At 56.6% G+C, this 26,907-nt stretch overlaps 1 protein-coding gene across 2 annotated transcripts in view; it reads left to right on the top strand.

The window, feature by feature from the left end:
- ITGB5 (integrin subunit beta 5) overlaps positions 1-25,136 on the top strand; it is a 117,248-nt gene extending 92,112 nt beyond the window's left edge. For both annotated transcript variants that reach the window (XM_072725445.1, XM_072725450.1), the window contains exons 11-15: positions 13,792-14,014; positions 18,764-18,867; positions 22,416-22,535; positions 23,789-23,955; positions 24,594-25,136. In XM_072725445.1, the coding sequence (XP_072581546.1) occupies positions 13,792-14,014; positions 18,764-18,867; positions 22,416-22,535; positions 23,789-23,955; positions 24,594-24,689 (710 nt within the window). In that variant the 3' untranslated portion in view covers positions 24,690-25,136. The remainder of the gene's footprint in view (positions 1-13,791; positions 14,015-18,763; positions 18,868-22,415; positions 22,536-23,788; positions 23,956-24,593) is intronic.
- The last annotated feature ends 1,771 nt before the right edge of the window (positions 25,137-26,907 follow it).

The raw sequence follows: 26,907 nt of genomic DNA, 5'->3' as shown, positions 1-26,907 counted from the left end.
TGCCTTTTGAATGAACCAAGATTTGACATATTTAATTTTCTGGAAAGTGGCCTCTTAGACGGATTACTACTATGGTGTGCCTCAGGTGGGAGAGCCTAGAAAACTCTTCAGGTTTTTACATGTATATCAATCTGCTCAGTTTGTTGATGGTGTTACTGAGAAATATAAAAACACAAAAATATATGTATTTTTCGGAGAAAGGGCCTTTTTTTCCCCCAAAGGAATATCTGCATCTTGGTTTCCCTTATTTGCTATCACACAAATCCTAATTATGCACGTGACAGCAGAAGTCAAGGGTCCTGTTCCCTCGCAGAGCACTCGGAATATGGAGGCTCTAAGAACAGAGTTTGTTACAGGATTCTTCAGTAATTAGGATCGTAAGGAATGCTGTATCCCTAATTAGTAAAGACACTTCTGCAGAGGCCATTTACCAGTGCATGTTCAAATCTGGATCCTAAACCTGCCACTCCCCCTTTCTACCTCTGTGACCTTGGACTCTAGACTTACCCTCCCTGACAGATATTTTTTTCAAGTTTTTTTTTTTTTAAGATTTTTTATTTATTCATGAGAGACACACACACACACACAGAGAGAGAGGCAGAGACACAGGCCGAGGGAGAAGCAGGTTCCATGCAGGGAGCCCGATGTGGGACTCGATCCCGGGTCTCCAGGATCAGGCCCTGGGCTGAAGGCGGTGCTAAACCGCTGAGCCACCCAGGCTGCCCCTTTTTTCAAGTTTTTATTTAAATTCCAGTTAGTTAACATACAGTGTAATAGTAGTTTCCGGCGCACGGTATAGCGATTCAGCGATTCCATGCAGTAGGCAGTGCTCATCATGACAAGTGCCCTCCTTAATCCCCATCACCCATTTCACCCGTTCCCCCACCCACCTCCCTTCTGGTAACCCTCAGTTTCTGACATGGTTTTCTTATCTGTCAGATACCCCAGAGAGTTGTTGTGAGCATCTAATAGAACAATGTCTGGGGGCCGCCTAGGAGGCTCAGTCAGTTGAACGTCCAGTTTTGACTCGGGTCGTGGTTTCAGGGATGTGGGATCGAGCCCCGCATTAGAGTCTACCTGAGATTCTCTTCCTCCCCCTCTGCCCTTCCCCTGCTTTCTCTCTCTCTCAATAAATAAAATCTTTGAAAAAGAAAAAAAAAAGAAAGAAAGAACAATGTCTGTAAAGCTCCTTGCATGCTGCCTCTCCATCAGGGGTGTTGAGTAAATGTCTCTACCTGGCCTCCCCACTGCACCCCTTCCTGGAGGAGCATTTTCTTCCGCAGAGATAAGCATCAGACATTGATGGCATCAAAACACTTTGGTTTCAGAAGTTCTCAACAGGCACCCCTCGATCAAGAATTCTCTAAGCAGGGGCAGCCCGGGTGGCTCAGCGGTTTAGCACCTGCCTTCAGCCCGGGGCCTGACCCTGGGGACCCGGGATGGAGTCCCACGTCGGGCTCCCTGCATGGAGCCTGCTTCTCCCTCTGCCTGTGTCTCTGCCTCTCTGCATCTCTCATGAATAAATAAATAAAATCTTTAAAAAAAAAAAAAAGAATTCTCTAAGCATTCCAACTGTATCCAGACGTTTCTCAAGTTCACTTGAAAGAGAAACAATGCAGCTGTCAGACTAGCCACCTGGACCGGGCACACTGGGCTACTGGTCTCTGGGGTCAGCCAGCTTCTTGCACCTTGTGATTAGAGAAAGTTCTTTGGGAAAACCAGAGCGTAGCGAGTATCCGATGACGGTGCAGCTACAGGTACGGAAACCGTGATCTCTGATTTGATCTCTGCAGGCCATTTTGTTTTAGGTAGGTTGCTGACTTCCTCTCAGTCCGTAAGAGCACACTGAGCATTGTCCACATCCCGAGTGTTGTGCTGGGCGCCACGGTTACAGAGCTGGAGTTGCTTGCCGTCTTGAATTAATTTCTTTTATTTATTTTTTTTAAATTAATTTCTAAATGTTTGTTGCCCCTAGAATTTTCCACGTCTCAGAAACTTGCTGGCTTTGAGGAATGAGGATATGAATCATTCATACTTCTCCCTTCACCATCCGACTTTTATGAGCTCTTGAGAGACAAGGGAGAGAGGATGGGGAAACCGTGTTGGGAACCTGCCTTGTTCCATGCTCTTCGCTTAGCTCTGGGAATGGAGTTTGCTTACCGCCCAGATCTTGTTTCTGCAAAGATCTTAACAATTCACCGGTGATTCTGAAAAATCGACTATTCTAAGCATTGGATCTCCCCTCACCACCCCTCTCTCTCTGCTTAGAAAGCGAGATGTGCAAGAGCAGCCCCTCTGATGAGGACCCTGTGCACGCCTTTGAACTTCAGGACGCATCCTTAAGGGCATGATCTTGTGAAAGAAATAATGAGACTTAGAAAGCAAAGGAAAATCCTAGGAAGACCGTGAAAACGCTAAAAACAAGGTCTCGGGCATGTATGGGGTTGAGTGGTATTAGTTTTTTGATGTTACAGACTAACACTTCAGACAGTTTTCCGTTCTTAGTTAAATTGAAAACTGTGAGACCTCCAGTGTTGCTTTCATTTCTTGGTTGTTGAGCTGTGGCTTTGAGTTTGGTCTTGATTTGGAAACTGTGACATAATTGATTATCGGCCTCTGCTGCTCGGTGCCTCTGGAGGGGTGGGGCGGAATTGGATGGAGGAACCCTGTTTTCCTTTGGGGTGAGTGTCCATGACTCTAAGAACACTGACCTAAGGACCCCACCCACACGCAAATGCTCCCTGGTGTTGGAAGGTTGCTCTGAGTGAGTCTGACCTGCTGCAACTTTTGCTTGCTCGGTCTGGAACCCCTTCCTGAACCCTGCCTGTTGCCCTCTGACCCAGAGAAGGGGGTCGCTCCAATCATTCCAACCCACAGCCACCACCCCTAAAAGTCTTGATCATGTGACCCCACCACCCCTAAGCTAAAGGAACGTACTTCCCAAGTTGGTGTGTTATGTCAGCATTTTGCTCTCACCACGAGCAAGCACTGAATAGTGGGATTATTTGTGTCTTGTGCCTTTCCCCGCAGCATCAGCCACACACACACACACACAGTGGGTCAGCATTTGTATTACCTGTTCAGCCGTTCACGCTCAGGGAAAGTGAAACCCAGACCCTGGACTAAAGCTCACTCTGATTCTTTTAAGTAGAGGCTTAAACTCACAACCCTGAGATCAAGACCTGGGCTGAGATAAAGGGTCAGACACTTAACCTACTGAGTCACCCAGGTGCCCCATGTGATTCTTGATTATAGAGTCACACCAGGAGAACCTTGCAAGTAAATAGTTACCTCATTTCTACCTCATTTTACTTGTTTTGATGCGCTTGAGGCCCTGCCCAAATCTCTGGATTATGGACCCAGCCTTCTCTGTCGCCACCACCCAAGCACTGAGCCCACATTTTCCAAGTCTTACCTAATAAGTGCTCTCTACTTTAGTTGGAATTTTAGGAAACGTTTAGTGTCTGTTTTCCGAAGTGAGTGTCCGTCTGGGTTACATAACGATGTATCAGACGCAGCAGACCAGACTGAAGGACACACGTGAACCAGGGCACTGGCTGAGGTACCCATCCTTCTGGGACTATTACCTGATGGAAGGTGGAGCATCGTTCTCTTTGTATTCAGTGGGTGTCTGTCGGTTGTTACTGATTATGCTGAACCCACTGTCTTTAGATGAACCTTTGTTGGCCTGTTCTAGCTTATAAAAAAAAACAAACACTTTTGACATGAATGATGTCATTTAGCTGTTGTTACACTACCAGGCGATTGATGTGGCTGTTACGGATCTGACCCAAGTGGGGGAGGCTGTGGCTAGGAAGATTGGCCTATTGGCCACACTCCCCACCAGAGGTCGGCCCAAAGCCCTGACCCAGTAGAAGCCCATCTCCCCCTACTCTCCTGGGGGTGTTCTTGGGCAGCTGCTTCCTGCCATCTTGTGGCTTGGCTGAGCTCCTGGCAGCCAGGCTTCAGCGTGGCCCACTCATGTGACATTCCAAGCCAGCCCCGTCCATTAAGAGTGCTGCATCCGGCTCTGAACAGTGGCCAACACGGCAACTGTTAACCAACCACAACACGACAGGTTTCCGGGTTGAAAACAGTAACCCTCTCATCCTGTTGCAGTGACCGAGAAGGTAGGGAATTCAGGTCTCTCCAGATGTGGTTGGCATTCCCCCAGAGGTGCCTGCCAGGTGGATTGGGCAGGGTAAGCCAAATTCAAGATGTTGATCTGAGAAACCTCTATTTCTTTTGGCCACAGGCCGTCTGTCTTTCTGAGTCAGCATTCCTTAGGATCCTATGAGGACTATGGTTCCTCTCACTCAGCTGTTTACAGGCCTCTTTGAAACTGGAAAGATGGGTTCATTAAAGAACATAGATTTTTTCCCCCATCTTCCATGCATTGCTTTAATCTCCTGTGATTGATAGAGTTAGACCAGAGACCAAGTCCTTTCCTTGCTGCCCTCACATGAAATGCAGTGGTAAATCGAGGGACTTGGCGGCCGGGCAGCAGCTTTGAGAAGTCAGATGCTGAGACAAGGAAGGCAAAGGCATCCTTTGGGATGGCTGTTGCCTTTGACAATAGGGTCTTAGCTTTCCAACCAGTGCTGCTGTCTCATGTTGTTGGGGCATTGCCCCTTGGGGAGCACCACCAGTTGACCTTGTCAGGGCCGGTGCATTGACACTAAGCCAAGGACAGAGGCGCCGCTGGCCCCAAGACCGAAGATGCGTCCTTGTGCACATGTCTGAAGAGCTTCTTGCTAGAGAAGTCCAAACAATATGCAAGATCAAAAGTGGGGTACAAAGCTTGTGACTTCTGCTTGACTGTGACCTGCCAAAGGAAAGAGAATTCTTACCCATTTTTTTCCTCGTGGTGTTCCAAATCTCTGGACTTTTTGGACACGTGTTAAGAATTTGAAATATCTCAAGAATCACATTTAAGTTCCTAAGGCTCCGTAATACTTCTCCACTCCCTTTCTAATTTACAGCTTTGGATGGCTTCCCTCCGGGCTTCAGGCGTGTCCTGCTGCTGTGCCCAGCCTCTCGCAACATGTGCTGAGCATCTACTGTATGCGCGACAATTCTAGGCATCGGGCAAACAAAAATAAAACGCTTCGGCAGCTCCTTTGCAGGATCCTTGGCCTCTAGAGACCCGTTCAGTGCTGGCGTGGCCACCCTCTACCAGTGCCCCCTCGAGAATCTCGTCACGCCCACACCAACCCGTTGCCCAAACCTGCTCCTGAGCCCCCTTGAGCCGCTTGACTTCTCGCATCTCCACTGGGCGTCTTCAGCGCACCTCAGTGCCAGGTTGGCTCTAACCCATCTCGTGCTCTTCCGCCCGCCGGGCTTCTCTCAGGATTCTCCTTAGCTCCCCTTCGATGGGTTTGTGGAAGCTTGAAACCCGGGGATCTTCCCTCCCCTCCCCTCTCCTCACCGCCCACACCCCACCTGCCAACCACGTTGTCCACGGACGCTTACGGGTCTTTGAAATTCACCTCGTCTGCGCCCCTTGACCACCGTCCGGTCCGTCTGCGCCGCCCGCCGCGGGGCGGTTGCTGCAAAGCCAGAACGTGCTAACGTTCAGCACCTCGTGGCTGTTTTGCAACGGTCAGAACCTGGGGTGACTCGGGGGTAGCCGGGGATGGTGGGCCACAAAGTAGAAACGCGGAAGCTGTGCCGTAGGTGATGAGGAGCCGGGGAAGGGCTTTCCACAAGTGTCGCCACATGGTTCACAGTTTAGGAAAATGTGGCAGCCACGGAGGACGGACTTGGGGCAGGGCCGCGCACGATGGGAAGGCAGCCAGGCCGATGCCGCCTCTGGGCGTAGGGGTTTATCGGTCCCATTTGGGGCCTAAAGGATATACTTGACTCTTTAGTCTAACACTCAGGTCTCCTTCCCCCAGAATCTGCCTCCTCCCCTCTCTCCCGTCCGTCCGTTTGTCCACCCACATCCACATCCCTACAAAAGGCCCGTATCTAGTTCTACACCCTTGCCTCCCCTTCTCTCCTTTTCAGATACTTCCCTTCCTGGCTGCCCAACTGTATTCATCTTCACGAATGCACTTGTGTGACTTTGGTTATTTTTGCACCCAAAATGCCTTCCCCCCTCTGCTCTTCCAAAACCTGTAGCTGAACTTGGAGCCCGTGACAAGCTGTCCAGATTTCCCCCTGCTCTGACCTCGTGACCGTGGAGGAGGAGCAAAGGAGTCCACCTGGTCTACTGCCTTTACTTTACGAAAGAGGCCGAGGGATTTAATGGTCAGTGATTGAAAGAGCCGGTCTTGGGGTGCCTGGGTGGCACAGGCTGTTGAACATCCGGCTCTTGGTCTCAGCTCGGGTCATGACCCTGAGATTAAGCTGATTAAGTGATAAAACTAACACAGCACATAGGATAAATGTTCAAGGAGCCCAGGGCTCCGAGTCAGGCTCCACCCTCAGCGTAGAGTCCACTTGAGATTCTCTCCCCCCCTTCGTCTGCACCTCTTGCTTGTGCTTTCTCTCTCTCTACAATAAATAAACCTTAAAATAGGGATGCCTGGAAGGCTCAGCGGTTGAGCCTCTGTCTTTGGCTCAGGGTGGGATTCTGGAGTCCCCAGATCGAGTCCCACATCGGGCTCCCTGCATGGAGCCTGCTTCTCCACCTGCCTGTGTCTCTGCCTCTCTCTCTCTCTCTCTCATGAATAAATAAATAAAATATTTTTAAATAAATAAATAAACAAATAAATAAAAATTAATCTTAAAATAAAAAGAGCCAGTCCCGTAGATGAGTCTATTGCACATTTTTAACTACACCACACCCTGGGCTCCTTGAACATTTATCCTATGTGCTGTTTTAGCTTTTATCACTTAACCATGACTGGATTATGCTACAGAGGCAGCATATGTATGGTTAAGAATACGGGCTCCAGAGCCAAACAAACGTGTTTTAGCTCCCCGCCCTGACACCTACTTGCCGTGTAGCTTTGGATAAATTACGTGGCCTCATTTGGACTCCCTGTGCCTCATTTTCCATCTCTGAAAATCAAGGTGGTACTCGTACCGTGGCCCAGGGTGTTGGGGAGGGCCGATGAGATTATCCAGGTAAAGCGCCTCAAACAATGCCCGGCCCATTATGAGTATCCCGTGAAGTTTCTCGAGATTAAGAGGTTTTAAAAATGGCTTGGTGTCTCCGTGAAATAAAAAAATCTCTTGGGGCAGCCCGGGTGGCTCAGCGGTTTAGCGCCGCCTTCAGCCCAGGGGGTGACCCTGGAGACCCGGCTCCCTGCATGGAGCCTGCTTCTCCCTCTGCCTGTGTCTCTGCCTCTCTCTCTGTGTGTGTCTCTATGAATAAATAAATAAAATCTTTTAAAAAATTATTAAATCTCTTGACGGCAGCACGTGTCCATTCTCAGCTGCACAATACAAAGAGGTTGCCAGTCTGTACAGTAGACAAGGCTCCATCCCTCTTTCATGGACGAGGACTGGACCGCCAGCAGGTAGCTCGGCTTGCACAGTAGCACCGTTGAGAAGAGCTGTCCCTGAACCGAGCGGTTTCTGGGCATTTCGAGTGGAGTGACAAGGACAGGACGGAGCTGGTGGGAGGCCAGGGATGGAGAGCGGAGTTCGGGCTGGGTGTGGAGCCAGGCGCCGGGCTTTGTCGGGGAGCACTGCCCTGGGCCCGGGGATGCGGCCTTTGCGGCCTCGCAAGGCCAGGGGCCCACCCTCGCCCCTGGAGGTTGTGCTGCAGGGCCCCTCAGAGGGAGGGAGCGGGAGCAGGCCCTGTGCCATCCAGAGATCCCCGTTCCTTTCCTGGAACCAAAGTCAGTGTACAGGAGGGAGAGGTGACGCGGGGAGGGGGGCCGCGCCCCTAGGACCAGACCCGGAGCTGCCTAAGAGCAGGGACACGGGAGGCGTGCTGGGGAACCCCAGCCTGCTTGTCTACCCAAGGAGGGCCCCCCATTGGGGAAAGCCTGGGGCCCAGAGGCTGGGCCACATCTGACAGTGCTGCCCGCTTTGTGTTTGTGCTGGGCCCTGCCTGCCGTGCGCCTGCAGGCCCAGGGTCCCTCACAGGCAGGCAGAGGCTCAGGGGCTCAGAGGTGGTTGCCTGCTTTTTTTTTTTTTTTTAAAGATTTTACTTATTTATTCATGAGGGACACAGAGAGAGAGAGAGAGAGGCAGAGACACAGACAGAGGGAGAAGCAGGCTCCATGCAGGGAGCCCAATGCAGGACTCGATCCCGGGTCTCCAGGGTCACCCCCTGGGCTGAAGGTGGTGCTAAACTGCTGGGCCACTGGGGCTGCCCTCAGTCTAAAATGAAGAAACCAAGGGACAAAGGGGATAAGTGCCAGGAACCGTTGGCTAGTGGCAGATCCGAGGCTGGCTCAGGCATCCGGGCCTGGACACCACGCATCCCGCACCGCCCCGCACACCCCCCGCACACGCCCCTGCCCTACCTTCCTGGTGTTTGCTGTGCCCCCATTCTCCAGCACCCACGTTCCCCGGTAAACAGGCTCCTCTTCATCCTGAGCCTCTGCGGAGGTCCTGCGCCCTCTTGCCTGAGCCTACTGGGCCTTGGGAACATTTCGGGCAGGTGGAGGGCCGGGTCCCCCACCCCCGTGGGCTCCCCCAGCTTCTCAGGACCCCCTTTACACATGCGCTTTCCCCCTCTGACCCCACCTGCGCCAGCCTCGACTTCTCCCCTTCCCTGTCACTGACAACATCCGGGCCCTTCCTACGCTCCCCAGAGTCTTTGGCTGCTGCCTCACGCTCGCCTCTCCCCAAGCCCTGCGTCTCCCTGCATCTCCCCGTTGCCCGGCGCCTTGGCGGCCTAGCGCCTGCTTGCGTGGCTCCAGGGGCATTCGCAGCGACTCTAGCCCGTCCCTGGGCAGCCCCGTGCGCCACACGCTCACTTAGGGCCTCACCTGCAGGAGCACCAGGCCCCTCGGACGTCGCCGTGTTGCAGCCACGAGGAAGGCCTTGTCCTCATCGGACGGACGAGGAAACGGATCATCGGATAGGTTTAGGGACCTGGGTCTGGGGTGACGTCCTGAGTGGCAGAGGACAGACTTGAAGGCTCCGCGGGACGCTTGGCGGCTGGGCTCTTGAGCATCGCGCTCAGGCCACAGCCCTCGCCCCTCACACCCTCTCTGTCTCCCCGCGTCCCTGTCCTCTGTGATCTCTCCTCTCCGGAGCTTGCCGTCCCCTGGATCCCTCTGTCTCCCCCCGAACCTTCTCTTCTGAGTCCGTGTCTCCAATCACCGGAGTGCACACGTGTCCCGTCCTCAGAAGACCCTGCCTTCCTCCCCATCTCTTCCTTACTCTTTGCAACCCGGGGCCTGCTTGCAGTCGCCCCTCTCCCTCCGGCGTCTGCCCTCGGCCCTCCAGACTGTGGCGAAACCCGGCAGCCACCTAGAATTTGCCCTTCTTGATCTCTCCTTGCCCTTGCCGGGCCTTCCTCTCGTGTCCCTGTTGGCTTCCAGGCCCCTGGTTCTCCTTCCTCCTCTCCAGCAGCTCCTTCCCAGGCGGCTTCGAGGGCACCCCTGCCTCTAAATAGCCGCGATTCTACTTAATAAAAGGAGGGAAGGGGCCACGTCTTGGCCCGCAGCCCACACAAGCACAGTGTTGCTGATGGAAAGCTATTGAATTCTGTGGAGCTGAAATTCTGTATAAATAGACACATTTACAACTTCCTGTCCATTTAGCCATCAATCATTGTAACAAAGGTAGTGCTAATAATAACTTGCACATGGAGCGAGTCACAGCCTACAAAGTGCTTTCACATGCCCTTCAATAGCCCTCCCTATGTGCAGTGAAAATATTTTTATGTCTGCACAGCATTAAAGGGGCATCATTAAATTCAACTCCCTTTGCCAAGGCGTTGGGGGTAACATTATCAACGAGCTGTGTTTTGCTGAAGGGTCCTTGCTTCGGCCCTCTGGGTGCTGTTAGCCAGGATCGTGTCCCCAGCCCCCCCATTTCACTGTACTGGTGATGGGTAAGGTCATTGATCCTTGGGACGGGGCCAAATGACCCCTGTTGTCATAATAACGTGTTCCTAGTGGAGCATTAGGGGAGGCTGAGGGCTGACCAGAGACGTGGGGAATCTCCGTGCGTGCAGGTTGAGGCCGGGCCTAGGATCTGAGACATTTGATTAGGCTAAAGCGTAACCAGACTGACCTGTAGGTTTTGAAGACCTGTATGAGTCACGCGTTTTAAAGGAGACTTGGAAACTTTAAACAAGATGGCAAGTAGTTGTGTGTCTCTCTCTCTTTTTTAATATTTTATTTAGTTATTCATGAAAGGCAGAGACACAGGCAGAGGGAGAAGCAGGCTCCATGCTGGGAGCCCGGTGCAGGACTCGATCCCAGGACTCCCGGGTCACACCCTGGGCCGAAGGCAGACGCTCAACTGCTGAGCCACCCCAACGCCCCAAGTAGTCGTATCTTATATCGGCTCTTGCCCCATGATAGTCCTGTGTTGAAGACCTTGAGGCCGCTCCAGGGCTCCGTGGATCAGCAGGTGTGCCACAGGCAGGAAGGCGGGCATGCAGCATGCACCCCGTCTTTGCCGTAGCTGCTCAAGCCGCCGGTGCAGCCACGACACCAGCCCAGGAGCTTGCAGCTGCGGCCCCAGTTCGGCTTGTTGGGACTTGACTTTGGACTTGTCAAATATCTGAGGCCAGAGGCCACGTGGATGAGGCTCTCCTGTTGTCCTGCGGCCCCTCAGCAGCTCCTCGGGTGCCGCTCATGCTCCGCCCACTTTCTCTAGGTGTCTTGCACGTTGCTTCTGCCGTGTCCTTGCTGCTCGGGGGTTGTGGGGGGCTTTCTGGAGTGGCTCCTGTCTCTGGTGGCGAGTCCTGTCCCTCTTTTGCCCGTGACCCCCAACTTTCTCTGCGTGAGCCCTAGATCCGGGGCACACTCAACCTCACTGACCACTGGCTGGCTCTGGGGGCTCTTGGGTCTGCGCGGCATCAGATGTACCCGACGCCACCCAGCTTATTGCCGGTCCGGCATCACGGTGGAGGGTACGGAGCAGCGGGCACCTTGCCGGCCTTCTCCGCAAGCAGATCCCATCACTCCCAGGCCCGGGCACCCCGGGGAAGCGAGTTCTCCCCTCCGCACGCTCACGCACACACGTCACCTCAAACCCAGCTCTCCCGCAACATAATATCCTACGTCTTCTCCAAAGCGTTGGCCCTTTGGAACGCGACGTCGGGTCATACTTGGCTGATGTTTTGCTGCCATGCGCTGGAGCGGGACGGAGAGCCCTAACTTACCGCAGCAAAGCAGTCCCTCTGGCCTGGGTCCCATCTTGCTGCTTGCAAATACGGCCCTGCCCCTGCCCTTCACTTTTTGTGCTTCTGCTTCGCGGGAAGGTGCGATGTGCAAGCTGTTGCAGCGTGCAGAGCTGTATTCGAAACCTGCCCCAGAAGCACACTCGCCTTGAGCTGCCTTTCGGAAACCACGCTGATGGGTAGACAGAGGGGCCGACAGGAGCTGGAGCCGCGGGTAACCGGCTGCAGTGAGGGCGGCAAGCCCCTGGAGGGTCACCGTACAACCCTTGCAATGTGGCTGCAGGTCTGGAAGTTTTCATAATAAGAGGGTAGAGGGAGAATGACCCCCAGCAGTGACCCATTCTTAATTTAAAACAGGCTCTTGAGTGGTACAGCCCTCGAGGCTGGGAGCGAAGGGGTTGTGCAGATTGGAGCCATTGCATCCGGGAAGACTTCCTTCCTGCATGGGGTGGTTTCCTGCCTGCCGTGGCCCGAACCCCGCGCTGCTCATGGGCTGGGTGGCAGGAGGGCTGTGCAGCCTCCACCGCAGCCAGTCCCCCCCACCCCTGCCCGCCGGCTGGCCACCCCCACCCCTGCCTGGTGTAAGCCTTGAGCAGGGCAGCTGCTCCGTCCTGTGTTGCTCCTTCACGTGCCAGCTTCTAGGCAGTTCGCTGCACTCCCAGCCGCCTGCTGAGCCGGGCCTGGCTCTCCTCCCCCTCCCCAGAGGGCTGCCATATGCCTGGGCGCTGCCTGGGAAGTGGGAGGGTCCTCGGATCTGCCGGATCTGCCGTGGCTCCCAGCTCCTTACGAAGCCGAGAGGCTGTCTGGCCCCGGGCGCTTGGGAGACTCGGTCTCTCCAGATGGCCTCCCTCCTGCCTACAGATTCTGGGCACCCCAGAGCTGATGGAGCAGGAGGGGCGGGAGGTGAGTGGCAGGCGAAGAGGCTCTTTGCAGTTAGGTCCTGACCTCAGTGTGGGTCACACTCGTTGGTGGTCTCGCAGAAGGTGCTGGATCCAGCTGCCCGGAGGAAAACGCGAGGCCTCCACCCACCAGTCCGATGCCCCCCGCCCGCCCCCCGTCTCCTGCTAGTACATAAGCGGGTGCTCAGCAATGCAGACTTTCGGGCCTTAGCCTTAGCAAAATAGCTTCGGGAAGGAACACGTGCCACCAGAGTAGTACAAGGCAGATTTAGTGACGTTACGTGCCTTGGGTGGCACTGCTTGCTGCCTGTGTTAGCGCAGAGGGCCAGGCGTCCAGGGCCAGGCTCTTGGTCCCCTTGGAAGCTGGTGCTCTTCATGCTTTTTCACTGAGCGACACGTTCGCTCACCACACTCACACAGGCTTGTCCTCCGAGCCGAGTGAGCCCCTGCCCTTGACACCTGCACGACCTCGGGGGATGCCCGTCCCGTCCCCCCCTTGCAGGCTGGGGAGAGGGCCCCTCCTGCGAAGGACGGACGCTGGGCGACCCTCAGCTCTCGGTTAGGGCCTCCTCTGCCCTCTTCCCTCCCGAGAGGCCGTGGGTGCTGGAGGTCAGACTCCCTGGTGGGAGCGCTGGCTCTGAGCGTCAGCCAGCCCCTTCATCTCTGTGTCCGGCTACGTCAGCCGTGGGTGAGGATGCCAGCGCTCCCGGCCGTGGGGCACGGTGGTAGGAACTGCTCTGCTCACGTTTACGCTCTGAAGCCTGGTGTGTGTATATACAGCGCCGTCGGGTCAGCTCAGCACCGGCTCCTGAATGCTCCTGCCCTGGGCCACGGGGCTGAGGCCCGAGCAGAATTTCGCATCACCGCACGCTGGGGCTGTAACAAATTACCACCAAGTCAGGGGCCCTTCACAACCCAGCTGGATCGTGTTCTCTTGAATCCTGGAGGTCAGAGTCTGAAATCGCTTTCCCTGGGCTAAAGTCATGCATGGTGTTGGCAGGGCCCTACTCCCTCCGGGCTCTGGGGAGGATGTTTCCCGCCCTCTCCAGCTTCTCGAGCTGCATTCCTCACATTCCTTGGCTCTCCGGCCTCTTCCTCCATCTTCAAAGGCAGCAGCTAGCGTCTGGCTGCTGTTGTCCTATGGCCCCGGCCTTCTGTGATCCGATCTCCCTTTGTCTTCCGTGGACCCTTGTGATGGTATCGAAGCCACCGGGAGAACCCGGGAGATGCTGTTGTCTCCGAATCCTTCACGTAGTCACGTCTGCAGTCTCTTTTGCCGTAGGAGGGGATGCCCACGGGTCCTGGGGATCAGGATGCGGGCATATTTGATGGCCATTCTTCACATGACATCTGAGGCAGGAAGAAGCTCTCTGGGGTCCTGGTTCTGTGGCCAAATGCTGAACCAACTTGGAGCGCTGCCCCAGACCTAGCTGGGCCACACAGGCCGCCTGGCCCCCGCTGTCAAAGCCAATGGGCACTGGGCCCTTTCTGTCCGCCCAGACTCCGCGGGAGGCCCAGTCTCGTTCTGTTGCCTTCCCCGGTGCCTGGCGCACGGCTGGTGCTGGGCACTTGGTCATGTGTTGGTGCAGGCGGGCTCTGATGTGTGTGCTCTGTGTGTCCCTTTAGGCCACGGCGAGTGTCACTGTGGAGAATGCAAGTGCCACGCAGGTTACATTGGGGACAACTGTAACTGCTCCACAGACATCAGCACGTGCCTGGCCAAGGATGGTCAGGTCTGCAGCGACCGTGGGCGCTGTGTGTGTGGCCAGTGCCAGTGCACGGAGCCGGGAGCCTTTGGAGAGACGTGCGAGAAGTGCCCGACCTGCCCAGATGCTTGCAGCACCAAGAGGTAACGGCGCCCTCTCCTCTCCCCCGCGTCTCACCCCAGACCAGGCCCGTCTTCCAGCCCATCGGTCCCCGGGGCCGGCCAGCCTCTTCCTCCCATCTCCCACATCTTCCCCTGCCCAACCTTGCTGGGGGGAAAAACTCTTACTAACAGTGACTCCATGTCAGCAAAACTATATTAAAATAGAGTCTGGGCAGCCCGGATGGCTCAGCAGTTTAGCGCCGCCTTCAGCCCGGGGCCTGATCCTGGAGTCCCAGGATCAAGTCCCACATCCGGTTCCCTGAGTGGAGCCTGCTTCTCCCTCTGCCTGTGTCTCTGCCTCTCTCTCTCTCTCTGCATGTCTCTGATGAATAAATAAAATCTTAAAAAATTTTGAAAAATAAAAAGTAAAAAATATAGAGTCTTGGGCAGCCCGGGTGGCTCAGCGGTTTAGCGCCGCCTCCAGCCCGGGGTGTGATCCTGGAGACCCGGGATTCAGTCCCACGTCGGGCTCCCTGCATGGAGCCTGCTTCTCCCTCTGCCTGTGTCTCTGCCTCTCTCTCTCTCTCTGTCTGTCATGAATAAATAAAGATCTTTAAAAAATAAAATAAAATAAAATAAAATAAAATAAAATAAAGTAAAATAAAGTCTTTGAGGGGCACCTGGATGGCTCAGTTGGTTAAGCATCTGACTTTGGCTGAGGTCACGATCTCGGGGCCCTGGGATCGAGCCCTGCATTGGGCTCCCTGCTCAGTGGGGAGCCTGTTTCTCTCATTCCTCCCTGTCCATGCTCCCTCTCTTGCTATTTCTGTCTCTCTCTCTCTTAAATTTAAAAAAAAAAAGTGTCTTTGGAACGCTGGTTCCATGGGGATTTGGTAAGAAAATAAAAACAGAACAGAAAAACAAGACTGCTATTCCCAAGTGTAGAAGTTAGCAGATTATTGAGTTAAATTATTATTATTATTATTTAAATATTTTATTTATTTATTTATTCATGAGAGACACAGAGACACAAGCGGAGGGAGATGCAGGCTCCATGCAGGGAGCCCGACACGGGACTCGATCCCAGGACCCCAGGATCATGCCCTGGGCCAAAGGTGGTGCTAAGCCCCTGAGCCACCCGGGCTGCCCTACTGAGTTCAATTAAACTGGTTTTAGTACCAAAATAGTGGCTTCTCAGAGCCTTTCCACTGCTGTTGAGTATTTCAAAAGGGGATTTAGTATGCATGTTTTTCAAATGAGCTGGATCCCCCCCCCCAATATTAACATTTCCTAAATAATGTTGCACAGGACACCCGTGTGGCAAATGCTGCTTTGAACAAAACATAATCAGAAGGTAGACTGGACAGGAGGCCGCCCGACCTAGATAAGGCATGCCAGGAGCAGACCACAGTGGCTTTTGAATTTTCTGCTCCATTTATAGAGATAATGGAACGCGGGCCCCGCGCTGCTGCTGAATGCGGAGATTGGACAGTGGGCACCAGGCCTCCGCTGCCCCGGCCAGGGGGTCCCCGTCCCCACGGTCTGCCCGTCCCCCTCCCACCAGAGGGTGAATGCGAGGGAGCTAGAGGGATCAAGGAGCTTTGCCGTCAGGAAGGCAAGAGTGACCGTTCCTCTTGAATTTTGCTGGAGAAGCAGCTGTGTCAGCATCCTCCATGCTGAGGGGCCTGCAGGGAGGAAGCGGGCACCGATAATCAGAAACCAATCGTAACACAGACCTCGTTTCTCTGGCCGGGGAACGCAACTGTGCAGTTTTCTTTTTCTTTCTTTTTTTTTTTTCCTGTGTGTGTGTGCAGTTTTCTTTTGGCAGAGCTCCCCTCCACACGTCTGATCTGATCGTGGAGGCCTCGCTGCTCTGGCCCTTGCTCAGCAGCGGTGGGTGGCAGGACCCCTGCTGGGGCGATTGCCTCAGACCAGCCAGGCGGGGGTGAGAGAGAGAGAGAGAGAGAGAGAGAGAGCTGGCTGCAGATCGAGAGACCAGATAGGCCCAGATTTTATTGCGTGTAATTGGAGAAGAGCGGGGCAGAGGAAGGGAGAGGAGACACAGATCCCCTTTAGACCTGCGAAGAGTGGAGAAGTCACGGAACCCCGAACCGATTTCCTCCTCCTCCCCGGGGAGGGCGGGTGGGATGCTGGAGCTGGGGCCCAAATAGCTGTGGCCGGGCCGAGTGTGGGATCACACGTTTTAGGGCAGACGGGGGGCCCCTCCCCAGCTCCGTGGGCCGCAGCTCACAGGTATGTGCCCCCTGTCCTTGGGGCCCGTGGCGGGGGGGGGGCACCCGAAGACGACACACCTGGAATCAATAAAAGTAGAGAAAGCAGTTTCTCCCCTTCCGCCGGAGCCACAGGCAGTGTAGGTTTGGCGTAGGTCGGTTAGAAGGCCCGACTACCTTCGCGTTAGTCAAAAGGGCACAACCGGGCAGCCCGGGTGGCCGCCTTCAGCCCGGGTTGGGCGCCCACCTTCAGCCCAGGGCGTGACCCCGGGGTCCCAGGATCGAGTCCCACGTCGGGCTCCCTGCGTGGAGCCTGCTTCCCCCTCTGCCTGGGTCTCTGCCTCTTTCTGTGTCTCTCATGAAAAAATAAAATCTTTAAAGAAAGAAAAATGGTACAACCACCATCGCTGTAAACATTTAAGGCATCCACTTCCTAGAAGCCCTGGCACTGGATGATTTATTGCCTGTTCCGCGACACCAGAGAGACCAGGAGAGCTGAGGGGCCATGAGGAAACCACGATCCCCTCTGAATCTTGGGGCCACACCTCACCCTTCATCTCTGTGCTCAGTTGCAAGTGTTTTTTTATTTTTTTATATATTTTTTAATTTTTTATTTTTTCTGCAAGTGTTTTAAACAAACCCCCCTCGCTAGTGACGGAGGCCAGTTCCCCGCTCGCTGCTTTGCCAGGAGCCACCAGGTCGCCGACGCCCTGTGTCGTGTCTGTTGTGTCGCTTGGCCCTGCGACCTCGGAACAGGCCGCTCCGCTCTCTGGCGCGGACTGCACATCCCTTCACCTTGGCTGAGGTCACACCGGCCTCAGCTGCCTCCAATTAACAGGCCCTCCCACTAGCCTCTCAGCAGTGTGCGCAGAGGGCCAGCCTTCCAGCGCGTGACTCCAGCGTCTCCCCAGCTTCAGCCCGGTGGGCGGGGCCTCCAACTTAGCCGGAGAATTAGGGAATGTTCTCAGAAGTGGCCCCGTGGTTTAGTGACAAAGCGGGGGTGCAGGTGGAAGGCTCGGGACACCTCTGCTGAGGCGGAAGGTGGCTTGGGGGCCACCTGCGGGGTGTCCATCCGGGCCTTCCTGCCCCTGGCCCAGTCTCCGCGGCCTCTGCTCAGAGCCTCCGCCTGGCCTGGAGAGCGTGGGGGGATGCAAGTACCCACCGGTTTGTACCTCCAGAATGTTTGCAGGAGGTGTTCCCAGGGGAGTGGCATTTGATGGCCAGTTCCGGGGTACAGGGACTCCTGGGGACGTCTTCCTGGCTTTCCCCCCGCAGTGCCCGGCAGGGGCACTGAGGCTCTCAGGCCCCCGGGCCTCCCCGTCCCCGGACGGGTCCTGATGAGGCGCCGCCCGACTCCCCCGGGGCCCTGGAAACGGAGAGACCGGCCGCAGTCTCAAGGAATTAAGAGCAGGGTGCTGACCCTGCCGGCCACGCAGGTGGTCGTGCACCCCTCGTGGTTTTTTCCAGAGAGCTCTGCAGACAGCCGCGCTGCTGGCCACGGCGGCCCTGGGGGGCCCCCCCGCCCTCCGCACACTTGGCTCTCAGGCCCCACCCCAGGCTTCCCCGGGAAGTGGCTGTTTCCAGGGTGCTCTCCTCCTGGCAGGCCCTGGGGCCCCAGCCCACTCCCCCCGGGGCTCCATTTGGGCTCCCCCATCCCGCCCCCTGCTCAGTGGGGAGCCTGCTCCTCCCTCTCCCTGTTCCTGCGGCCACCCCCCACCTGCTCGGGCTCTCTCTCTCCTTCTCAGATAAATAAATAAAATCTTAGAAAAAGAAAAAATGAACTGTGCACCTGCAATGGGAAGAGAGGGGCTCCAAGGGTCTCTTTTTGGCTCCTAACCCACTTTCTCTGGGAGGAGCCTGTCACCCTGGTGCCTCTACCAGAGTCTGGTGTAGACCAACTCACAGGAAGGAGAAGGGGCACCAGCCCGAGGGGCTCCTGGGCACCGGTTCACGGGCCTCACGGTGAACCTGCCCCAGAGGGGGGGACCCCAGGGCTGTAGTCAGGCCCTGGCCGCAGTATTTTCTGGAAAGCCCCCTGCCCTGGGAGAGTCTAATATGTAGGAGGCTTGAGGGCCCTGCCCTGGCCGTGATCCCCCAGTGGGGATCTTGGGAGCTGGGGCGACGTGGTGTGTACATCAAGCCCCGGCCCGTGGGGTGTGAGGACCCCTGTGCAAGGGCCAGAACACCGCTTTTTAATCACTCTGAAGTTTCCTGCTTGGGGCAGACTCCTCGCCGGCGTCTGATGCAGCAGACTGCACCCGAGTTTGGCTCCTAATGTCAGAAATTGAAAGGTCTCCAACCTGCAACTTGACGTGTAGACCAGACATGCCTCTAAGCTGACACATGTTCCTCCAAGGACCCTCTGGCTTCCCATCTAACGGCAGTCAGGGGCCAGCAAAAACATTGGCTGAGGCCAAAAATCTGAAGATGGGGCGAAGTTAGAGCCTTCAGGGGCCCAGGCCCGGAAGGACGGCGGGCCACGCACCCCTGGGGGCTCGGTCACTGGCGGGGAACTACCGCTCGGCATCTAACCCCCGCATTTATCACCTCTCTTCCAAAGGGACTGCGTCGAGTGCTTGCTGCTTCACTCGGGGGGCCCGGCTGAGAACCAGACCTGCCACAGCCTGTGCAAGGATGAGGTGGTCACACGGGTGGACACCATCGGTGAGTGTGCCCGTGTGGCCCTGGGCAACCGTCCCCTTTTATATCTTGGCAGACGCCTCAAGGCTTCCCCACAGTGGGGACGATTCGTGGTCGGGGCGGCCTGGGGGCAGGACGTCGGGGGAGCAGGGCTGTTCGAGCCTTGAGTTAGGAAGCCCAGCGTCAGGGACTCGGGTGCCAGTGCTAGGCTGTCTGCGGTGCAAGACCTTCATCACAGGTGTGCATCGCTGGCATCCGGTCCTTGCCTGGCCACAGGTCTCAGGCTCTCTGAGAAGCCAGTATGTCAGGACAGGTCGTGTTAGCTGCTGTAACGAACCAACCCCGGACCGCAGTGAGTCAGCATAATCTAGGTCATCCATTGCCAGGCCGCTGCAGACATTGCTGGTTGACAAGGCCTTCCGTGAGGCCATTCAGGAGCCAGGCCCTGCCACTGCGAAGGTTCCACCCTCCTCGAGGTCCGTGGAACCCTCCCCGCTCAGCAGCACATGGGGGAGGACAGCGAGGGATCATGTGAGACGCCTATACGGGCCAGGCCTGGAAGGGGTGCCCGCGACCCCTACCCGCATTTCTCTGGCCAGAACTCAGCCACCTGGCCACACTGACCTGCAGGGGTCACGGGAAAAGTAGTCAAGTTCTGTGCCCAGGAGGCGGGGAAATCATGTTTGATGAACGACTGCCTGGTCTTTGCCACATTTGGGCTCAGCCTGGTGCGTGCGGCTGTCATGATGCCACAAGGCGTAGAAGGGGCCGAGCTCTCGTGGGGCCCGGGTTGCACCTTGGCCCGGCAGCTGGCATCTATTCCTGCAGCTCTCCCCGGTGCCTTGGTCTGTCCCTCTGGCCCCGCAGCTCGCATTTGAGGCTTCTTCTCATTCTAACCACTCCCGTTTGACGCCATCCATCCATCCGTCCCTGTGCCTCTGCCCCTGGACAAGTGGCTCCGAGCCCATTTCTGGGTGGGCGCCCCAGGGAGGCTTAGACCGAGGTGCACAGACCTTTGCTCCCCACCGTCTCTGGGCCACCTCCGGCCCTCTTCTAGCACAGCCACTGCTCTCCTAGCCGAGGGGTTTTTAAGGGTAAGGGATGCAGTCACCTACCTTAGCCCTCGATGCACATACAGGCTTTGGAACAGGTCTGGCAGCTGTACTGACCCCGATCCAAGCGGCCCTGGGTCGGAACCCTCATGCATGCTAGTGGCGATGCAAAATGGGCCACTACTTTGGGAAATGGCATGGATGTCCCCCCCCCCCCCCAAATTCCATAGGGTCTCCACACAGTTCAGTAATACCACTCCTGGGTAGGTACACGGGAGACCTGAAAACACCAACAAAACCCCGAGGAGGCTCGCGGCAGTGTTGTCCCTAAGAGTCAGGTATTAGAAACCACCCAGATGTACGGGAACTGGCGAACAGGCACGGTGTCCCGACACGCGCTGCCGCGGGACGGATCTTGCAAGCATCCCGCTGTGCGGGAGAAGCCGGACGGGGGCAGGACGCCTACGGTGGGATCCCATCCATGGGAAATGTCCAGAACAGGCAAAGCACAGAGGCAGAAAGTCGATGGGCGGCTGGCAGGGGCTGGGGAGGGAAGGGGATCGAGACCGACTGCTAACGGGAAGGGTTTCTCTTGCGGGTGATGGGAATGTTCTGGAATTAGATGGTGAGAAGAGTCGCACAACATTGTGAATTTACTAGAATGACGGATGTGTACGCCTCAGACGGTGAGGGAGAAACAAGCCGGTACCACGGAAGGGCTTCTGCCTCTGAGGCTCCCTTGCTGGCAGCCCTGCCCGCGGCCCCTGCCCTCGCTGCCCAGCCTCCCGCCTTGGCCCTGACGCGCCGCCTGCAGAGGCGTCCTTGCTCCCGCCCCTTTGGTGTTCGCCGACCACTGTGGCCCGGTCCTGGCTCCTGAGTACGTGGAGCCCTGCGCTGCACCGAGCCTTGCTCGTTGGGCGCCTACTGTGCGCCGGGGCGTGGGCGAGTCCAGGGGAGCCAGCGGGGAGCCTGCGGAGTCCGGTCTCCTGCCACCCTCCTGCCGCTGCCTCTGCTTGCGACTGAGGGCCTGGCTCGCGGCAGGTTCTGCTCGCAGACGTGGGGCAGGGGCCCCGCCTAGGCACGACTGGCAGGAGGGACAAGCCCCCAGCCGCCGCCGGCCCCTCTGTGAGAAGGTGTCTGCTCAGTCGCTGTTTACCCCTTCCCTCCTGCTCCTGGGCCTTGTTCATGCGCCATACGCTCACACTCACCCAGTCCAGGCCTTCAAATTTGATAACCACACTAATTTGTCTGATTCTAGGTTAAAACTCCTTCGAGGGGGCAGCCCCAGTGGTGCAGAGGTTTAGCGCCGCCTGCAGCCCGGGGTGTGATCCTGGAGACCCGGGATCGAGTCCCACATCGGGCTCCCTGCATGGAGCCTGCTTCTCCCTCTGCCTCTCTCTCTCTCTCTCTCTGAATAAATAAATAAATAAATCTTTAAAAAAATAAAATAAAGCTCCTTCGAGCGGTAGGGCTGCCAAGGCCGGAGGTGAAAGGCATTTCGCGCCGTAACCTCAGCCCACTGGCCGTTGCTGCGATGTCCCCTCCCCTTCCCCAGCCCCCTTGCCCTCCTGTTGATCAGTCTCTTTCCCAAAGAAGCCTTGGAGTGCCGGTGACACCTGGACAGGGGCTTGTGCCTCCATCGTGTGGGGGTAACAGCAGTGTGGGGCCCGGTGGGGAGTGCTGCAGGTGATGGCTGGGTGGGCCCGGCCCCCGTGCTAGCAGTACCCGCACTGGCCCGCTGCATCTGTGGGTGCAGGCAGCATAGCAGGTGCCAGCCCTTGTCCAAACGTCCTCGTCCCCCTTGGTCCTTGTGGTCCTCCAGGCTAGCATGGAGCTCCTGACGCTTGCCCGCTGCAGCCGGCTCGCAGCCAAGCTGGACTCGGCCGTGAGCCCTTGCCCCGGCCCCACAGGCCCCGGGGTGGCTCCTTCTTTTCTGTGTCGCTTTAACTTCCAGAGCAATCCCCCTTGCCAGCCTCACCCCCAGGCTTAATGCCAGCACCTCCTTCTGCTTCACATCACTCCCAGCTGACACCTCGACACCTCAGACTGCTTGAAGAGCCCCTCTCTTGCATCCCCAGGGAGGCCTCGCACCTCAGGGCATTCATGTCCCCAGAGCTACCCAGACTCTGTGCTGGGGCTGCTGCATTCCTGACGTGAGAAACCTGAGCTCATCTGTAAAGGCCCAACCTCCCCTTTAGGCCTCTCTGCACCCCTTTCCTTTTTTTTTTTTCTTTTTTTTTAAAGATTTTATTTATTTATTCATGAGAAACCCAGAGAGAGAGAGAGAGAGGCAGAGACACAGGCAGAGGGAGAAGCAGGCTCCATGCAGGGAGCCTGACGTGGGACTCGATCCCGGGTCTCCAGGATCAGGCCCCGTGCTGAAGGCGGCGCTAAACCGCTGAGACACCCGGGCTGCCCTGCACCCCCTTTCCTAACTGAGGTTCTCGGCTCCCTGCCTGTGCATCAACATCAGCATGCCGGGTTGCTCAGGGCGGACATTTCTGCTTGGTTTTCTTCCAGTGAAAGATGACCAAGAGGCCGTGCTTTGCTTCTACAAAACCGCCAAGGACTGTGTCATGATGTTCACCTACACAGAGCTCCCGAGCGGGAAGTCCAACCTGACAGTCCTCAAGGAGCCAGGTGGGTACAGGCCGGCTCTGCTCCCCGGGGATCTTGGCTTCTGACATCTTCCCCTGCTCTGGGCTTGTCGCCCTTCTGTCCTCACTGCCTTTCCAAACTCCAGAAACAGGAGGGTCATCATTTCTCATAAATTCCAGGATCTGGGGCATCGGGGTGGCTCAGCAGTTGAGCATTTGCCTTTGGCTCAGGGCGTGACCCCAGGGTCCTGGGATCGAGTCCCTCGTCGGGCTCCCTGCATGGAGCCTGCTTCTCCCTCTGCCTGTGTCTCTGCCTCTCTCTGTGTCTCTCATGAATAAATAACTAAAATCTTTTAAAAAAAAGAGATTGAGACCAGGATATAAGGCGGCCCCTACCCAGCTCTGAGAGTTTGGAAGAAAGGAGGGCATACGCCTGGGGACCCACTGCTGGGTGGGGCTGGGGGGGCACAGTCTGCAGGCAAGGAGATGGAGCATTGGTCAGGCCTCAATGGTGACATTGATGATGCTGCTTCATGCCTTGGACCTAGGGAATCCGAGTTTCTAGTGTGACCCCTTTCATTCTTCTCCGGAACGGGATCAGGGTGAGGAGAAAAAGATTTGCTCCCTTCAATTTCCAGCATTGCAAACTGTTTTTCCAAATTGAGCCAGACCACATAATGTGCCCTCTCGGGGCCAGCGGCGGAGGGACCAGCCCAGGACGCATGCCTGCAAGAATGAGGCTTTGTCTTCAAGTGCTGGCTTTGCGGTTCTTTGAAAATAAGCACATTTGCTCCAAAAGGGCCCCACTAAGGGCTTACAAATGTTGGCTGGCCCCCAGCCCAGCCCTTGTGGATGCGGCTCCGGGAGGCCTCCCGCCTGCGCAGTCTGCTCCTGACACCATTTACGGGGAGGCTGTGGCCCGTCCAGTCCAGAGGAGGAGCACTGGTGCGAGGGGAGGTGCTGCTGAGCACACGCTGCACATGGCCGCCGAGGGTCTGGTCTGCTTGTTGCCGCACGGAGACCCGCTGTGTGGTTTGCAACAGGCGCCGTCCCTCCTGGACACTTCCTTTGTGCGCCTCGGAGAACACCTCTGGCCCCCTCCCCGCCAGGTCTTCCAGAAGCAATGGGAGGACCTAAGTGAGAAGAGAGGAAAGGCATTCAGTAGAGAGGCGCCCCTGTCGCACCAGTTAGGTCCCAGGTGGGGTGGGGTGGGGTGGGGTGGGGTGGGGTGGGGCCGGCACGCGCCGTCGTGCTATCCTGGTGGCCTCACTCACTCTGCCTCCTGGTCCCCTCCAGAGTGTGGGACTGCCCCCGACGCCACAACCATCCTCCTGGCCGTGGTTGGGAGCATCCTCCTGATTGGGATTGCACTCCTGGCCATCTGGAAGCTGCTGGTCACCATCCATGACCGGAGAGAGTTTGCAAAGTTCCAGAGCGAGCGATCCAGGGCCCGCTATGAAATGGTAAGCCGAGGGGATGCTGGAAGTAGGAAAAAGAGGTCAAGCTCAGAGGCGTGGTTGAGGTCACTCAAGCTTTAAGGCCCGCTACCATCTTTGCCATTCAAAGCAAAGAAACGAAACCCGAGAGGCGCCGTGCGTCCCGTTCCGGCTGCTAAGAACGCACGGCCCCCCTCAGACCCAGCTCAGGACGCTCACGGGCCAGTGGCACGTGGCGCAGCCTGGGCAGGAAGCATCTGGATGGCCCCAGGGAGCCCACAGACTCAGCAGAGGACCTCAGGTTCTTAGTCTGTTGCAGCATCTATTTGCATGAGTCTTGCCTCCCAGGCCAACCGTATGCCCCACCCTAGACACTGAGTACAGTGAGCCCCCCTGAATCCACAGGAAGTCTCTGTTAAGGTTGGAAGGGACTTCAGGGATGGGCTGCTCCAGCCCCTCATTTCAGGGATGAAGATTAGAAGCTCCAGGACCGGGAGGGTCTTTCCCAGGGCAGGGCCAGGCCTGTGGCACAGGGCGGTCACCCCCCCGCACGCTCAGGCCACTGCCGTCTGGGGTGACCGGCCAGGGAAGGGCCTCTATCCCTGAGCGGCGTCCGTTCAGACGAATGGACGCAAACACGTGCTCTTGCCTTGTGTGTTCTGTAGGCTTCCAACCCTCTGTACAGAAAGCCCATCTCTACACACTCCGTGGACTTCACCTTCAACAAGTTCAACAAATCCTACAATGGCACAGTGGACTGAGAGCCCCTTCTCCTCGGAGGGCCAGAGGGGGCTGACGACAAGTCAGAGACTGGTACGCCTGGCACGGCCACTCGACTGGATCACGGCCCCCGAGAGGGACAAGTGCACACGCCTTCCCGTGAGCCCGAGGGCCAGGAGCCCACTCCCCGCACCGGGAGGCAGCCCGTGTGCCACCTGGCCGCTGGGCCACAGCCACACCAGGCGGCCACCCCTCCGAGCCCGGGAAAAGGCCCGGGACCGCGCCACTCTCCGCTTTCCGCACCACGTCCAGCGCGTCGTCTCCAGGCACCGCTGGGAGCCCAGGTCGCCTCTCCCTTCCAGGAGGGCTGAGCCTCCAGGCTGCCCAGAGGAGAAGGCTCTTGGGGAGCGTCGGAGTGTTTAAAACCAACACACGCTCTGGCTTTTGTGTTGATCATTTTTATATGAAATAAAAAGATCGTGCATTTATGGTATCGTTCTGATTACTGCAAATGGTCTGCCCGGTATCTGTCCTTGCACAGGGGTGTGGGTGATGGGATCGTGGAGATGCCTGCCGAGGGCGCGGAGCTGCAAATGCCAGTTTCCCAACTCTGTCCGTGTTGGTTTAGTACTTTTGTAATGAAAGGGGGAAAGTTTGGGATTGAAAGTAAAGATTCAAACCAAAAGAGTGTGTGTTTGCCTGACATTCTCTGTGGCGTGCGTATTCCTGTCCAAAGTGGTCCTACGCGGTGCCCCAGTGGGGGGTGGAAAAGACTGTGTCCTTCCTCAGGGGACCCAACACAAGCCAGTCCGCTGTCCCAGACCTGGGCTCCTCGGGGTGCTCGAGGGAGAGCTGAGCCTGTGCCTTTGGACCCTCCCGGGTGTGGGGTAAAGGGCGAGCCCCGCCCTAGAGGCTGAGAACCACCCCACGGGCCTGCCTGCCCAGCCCCAGGTGCCGAGGCTGGAAATGCATTGTGCGTTCAAGACGTCTGCCCACGGGCACTGTCTACGTGGAGAACAGTTCCCTTCCAGCGCCTCCCCCAGTCAACCCCTGTATCCCAACGAGGCCCAAAGCCCAAAGCCTACTTCAGTGTTTCTTCCTGCAGGTCCCTGAGGTCCCCTCGGGTTCCCCTGAGACTGAAGGGCCCCGACCAATTCTCTGATCCTGCCCCCCAACCTCATGAGAGGCAAGTGTGAGGGAGGGGCAGTCACTCGCCCAGGGACCAGGGTGTGAGCTGATGACAAACGGGCTAGGCTGGGTCTCCGCCAGCCGCCGCGCCGGCCTCCTGGCGCCCACACACTCCTGCAGCATCTCTTCCTCTGATCAGTTTTTCTGCTCTGGGCATCACGTCAAGGCTATTAGGCTTTCATTCCAAAAAAATTTTTTTTTCATTCCAAATTTATCTGTCCTCAGCCTTGGACCGATGTCCCTTACTTCATTTTGGCGAACACCGAGACAAGGGCCTGCCTGTAAATAAGGCCTCTCACCTGCGGCCAATACACAGATTCATGCCTCATAGCCTTTATTGTAGTGGAGGCACCTGGGTGGCTCAGGCGGCTCGGGTCATGACCCCGGGGCCCGGGGATCCCCAGGCCCTGTGGTCAGGCTGCATCGGGCTCCCTGCTCAGCAGGGAGGCTGCCTCTCTCTCCCTCAAATAAATAAAACCTTAAAAAAAAAACCCACCTTGACTGTAGTAAAGCGAAATGTAAATAAATATATAAAATGGATCAACTCGTGGCTTTGAGCTAAATTGAGAAAAATACGGTTTTGGAAGAAACCGGGTTTCTCTTCTGTTTAATTGTGGGTTTCCTGGAGACAAATCATTAACATGTTCAAAGTCTTCTATTCGGGGATCCCTGGGTGGCTCAGTGGTTTAGCGCCACCTTCGGCCCAGGGTGTGACCTTGGGGTCCAGAGATCGAGTCCCACACCGGGCTCCCTGCATGGAGCCTGCTTCTCCTTCTGCCTGTGTCTCTGCCTCTCTCTCTCTTTCATGAATAAATAAATAAAAATTAAAAAAAAAAAAGTCTTTTCTAGCAGGCAGCTCTGTAAGGTGCTGAGCCGCAGTCTAAAGGCTTATCTACTCCTGGCGTCCACCCGACAGGACTTGGGAGGATCCGCTCGGGCCGCTCTCCCCAGCGGCTCCCGGTGCCCTGCTGCCCCCTGTGGGAGGCCCGGACCAGGCTGCTGGGCGGCCTCGCTCCTGAGCCTCCGACCCTGCCTTTTTCTTTCTTTCTTTTTTTTTCTTCGAAATCTGGA

Source organism: Vulpes vulpes, chromosome 1 (assembly GCF_048418805.1).
Source record: "Vulpes vulpes isolate BD-2025 chromosome 1, VulVul3, whole genome shotgun sequence".
NCBI classification, from domain to species: domain Eukaryota; kingdom Metazoa; phylum Chordata; class Mammalia; order Carnivora; family Canidae; genus Vulpes; species Vulpes vulpes.
The sequence above is the reverse complement of the archived record's forward strand: the minus strand, read 5'-3'. Positions and strand labels throughout refer to the sequence as shown.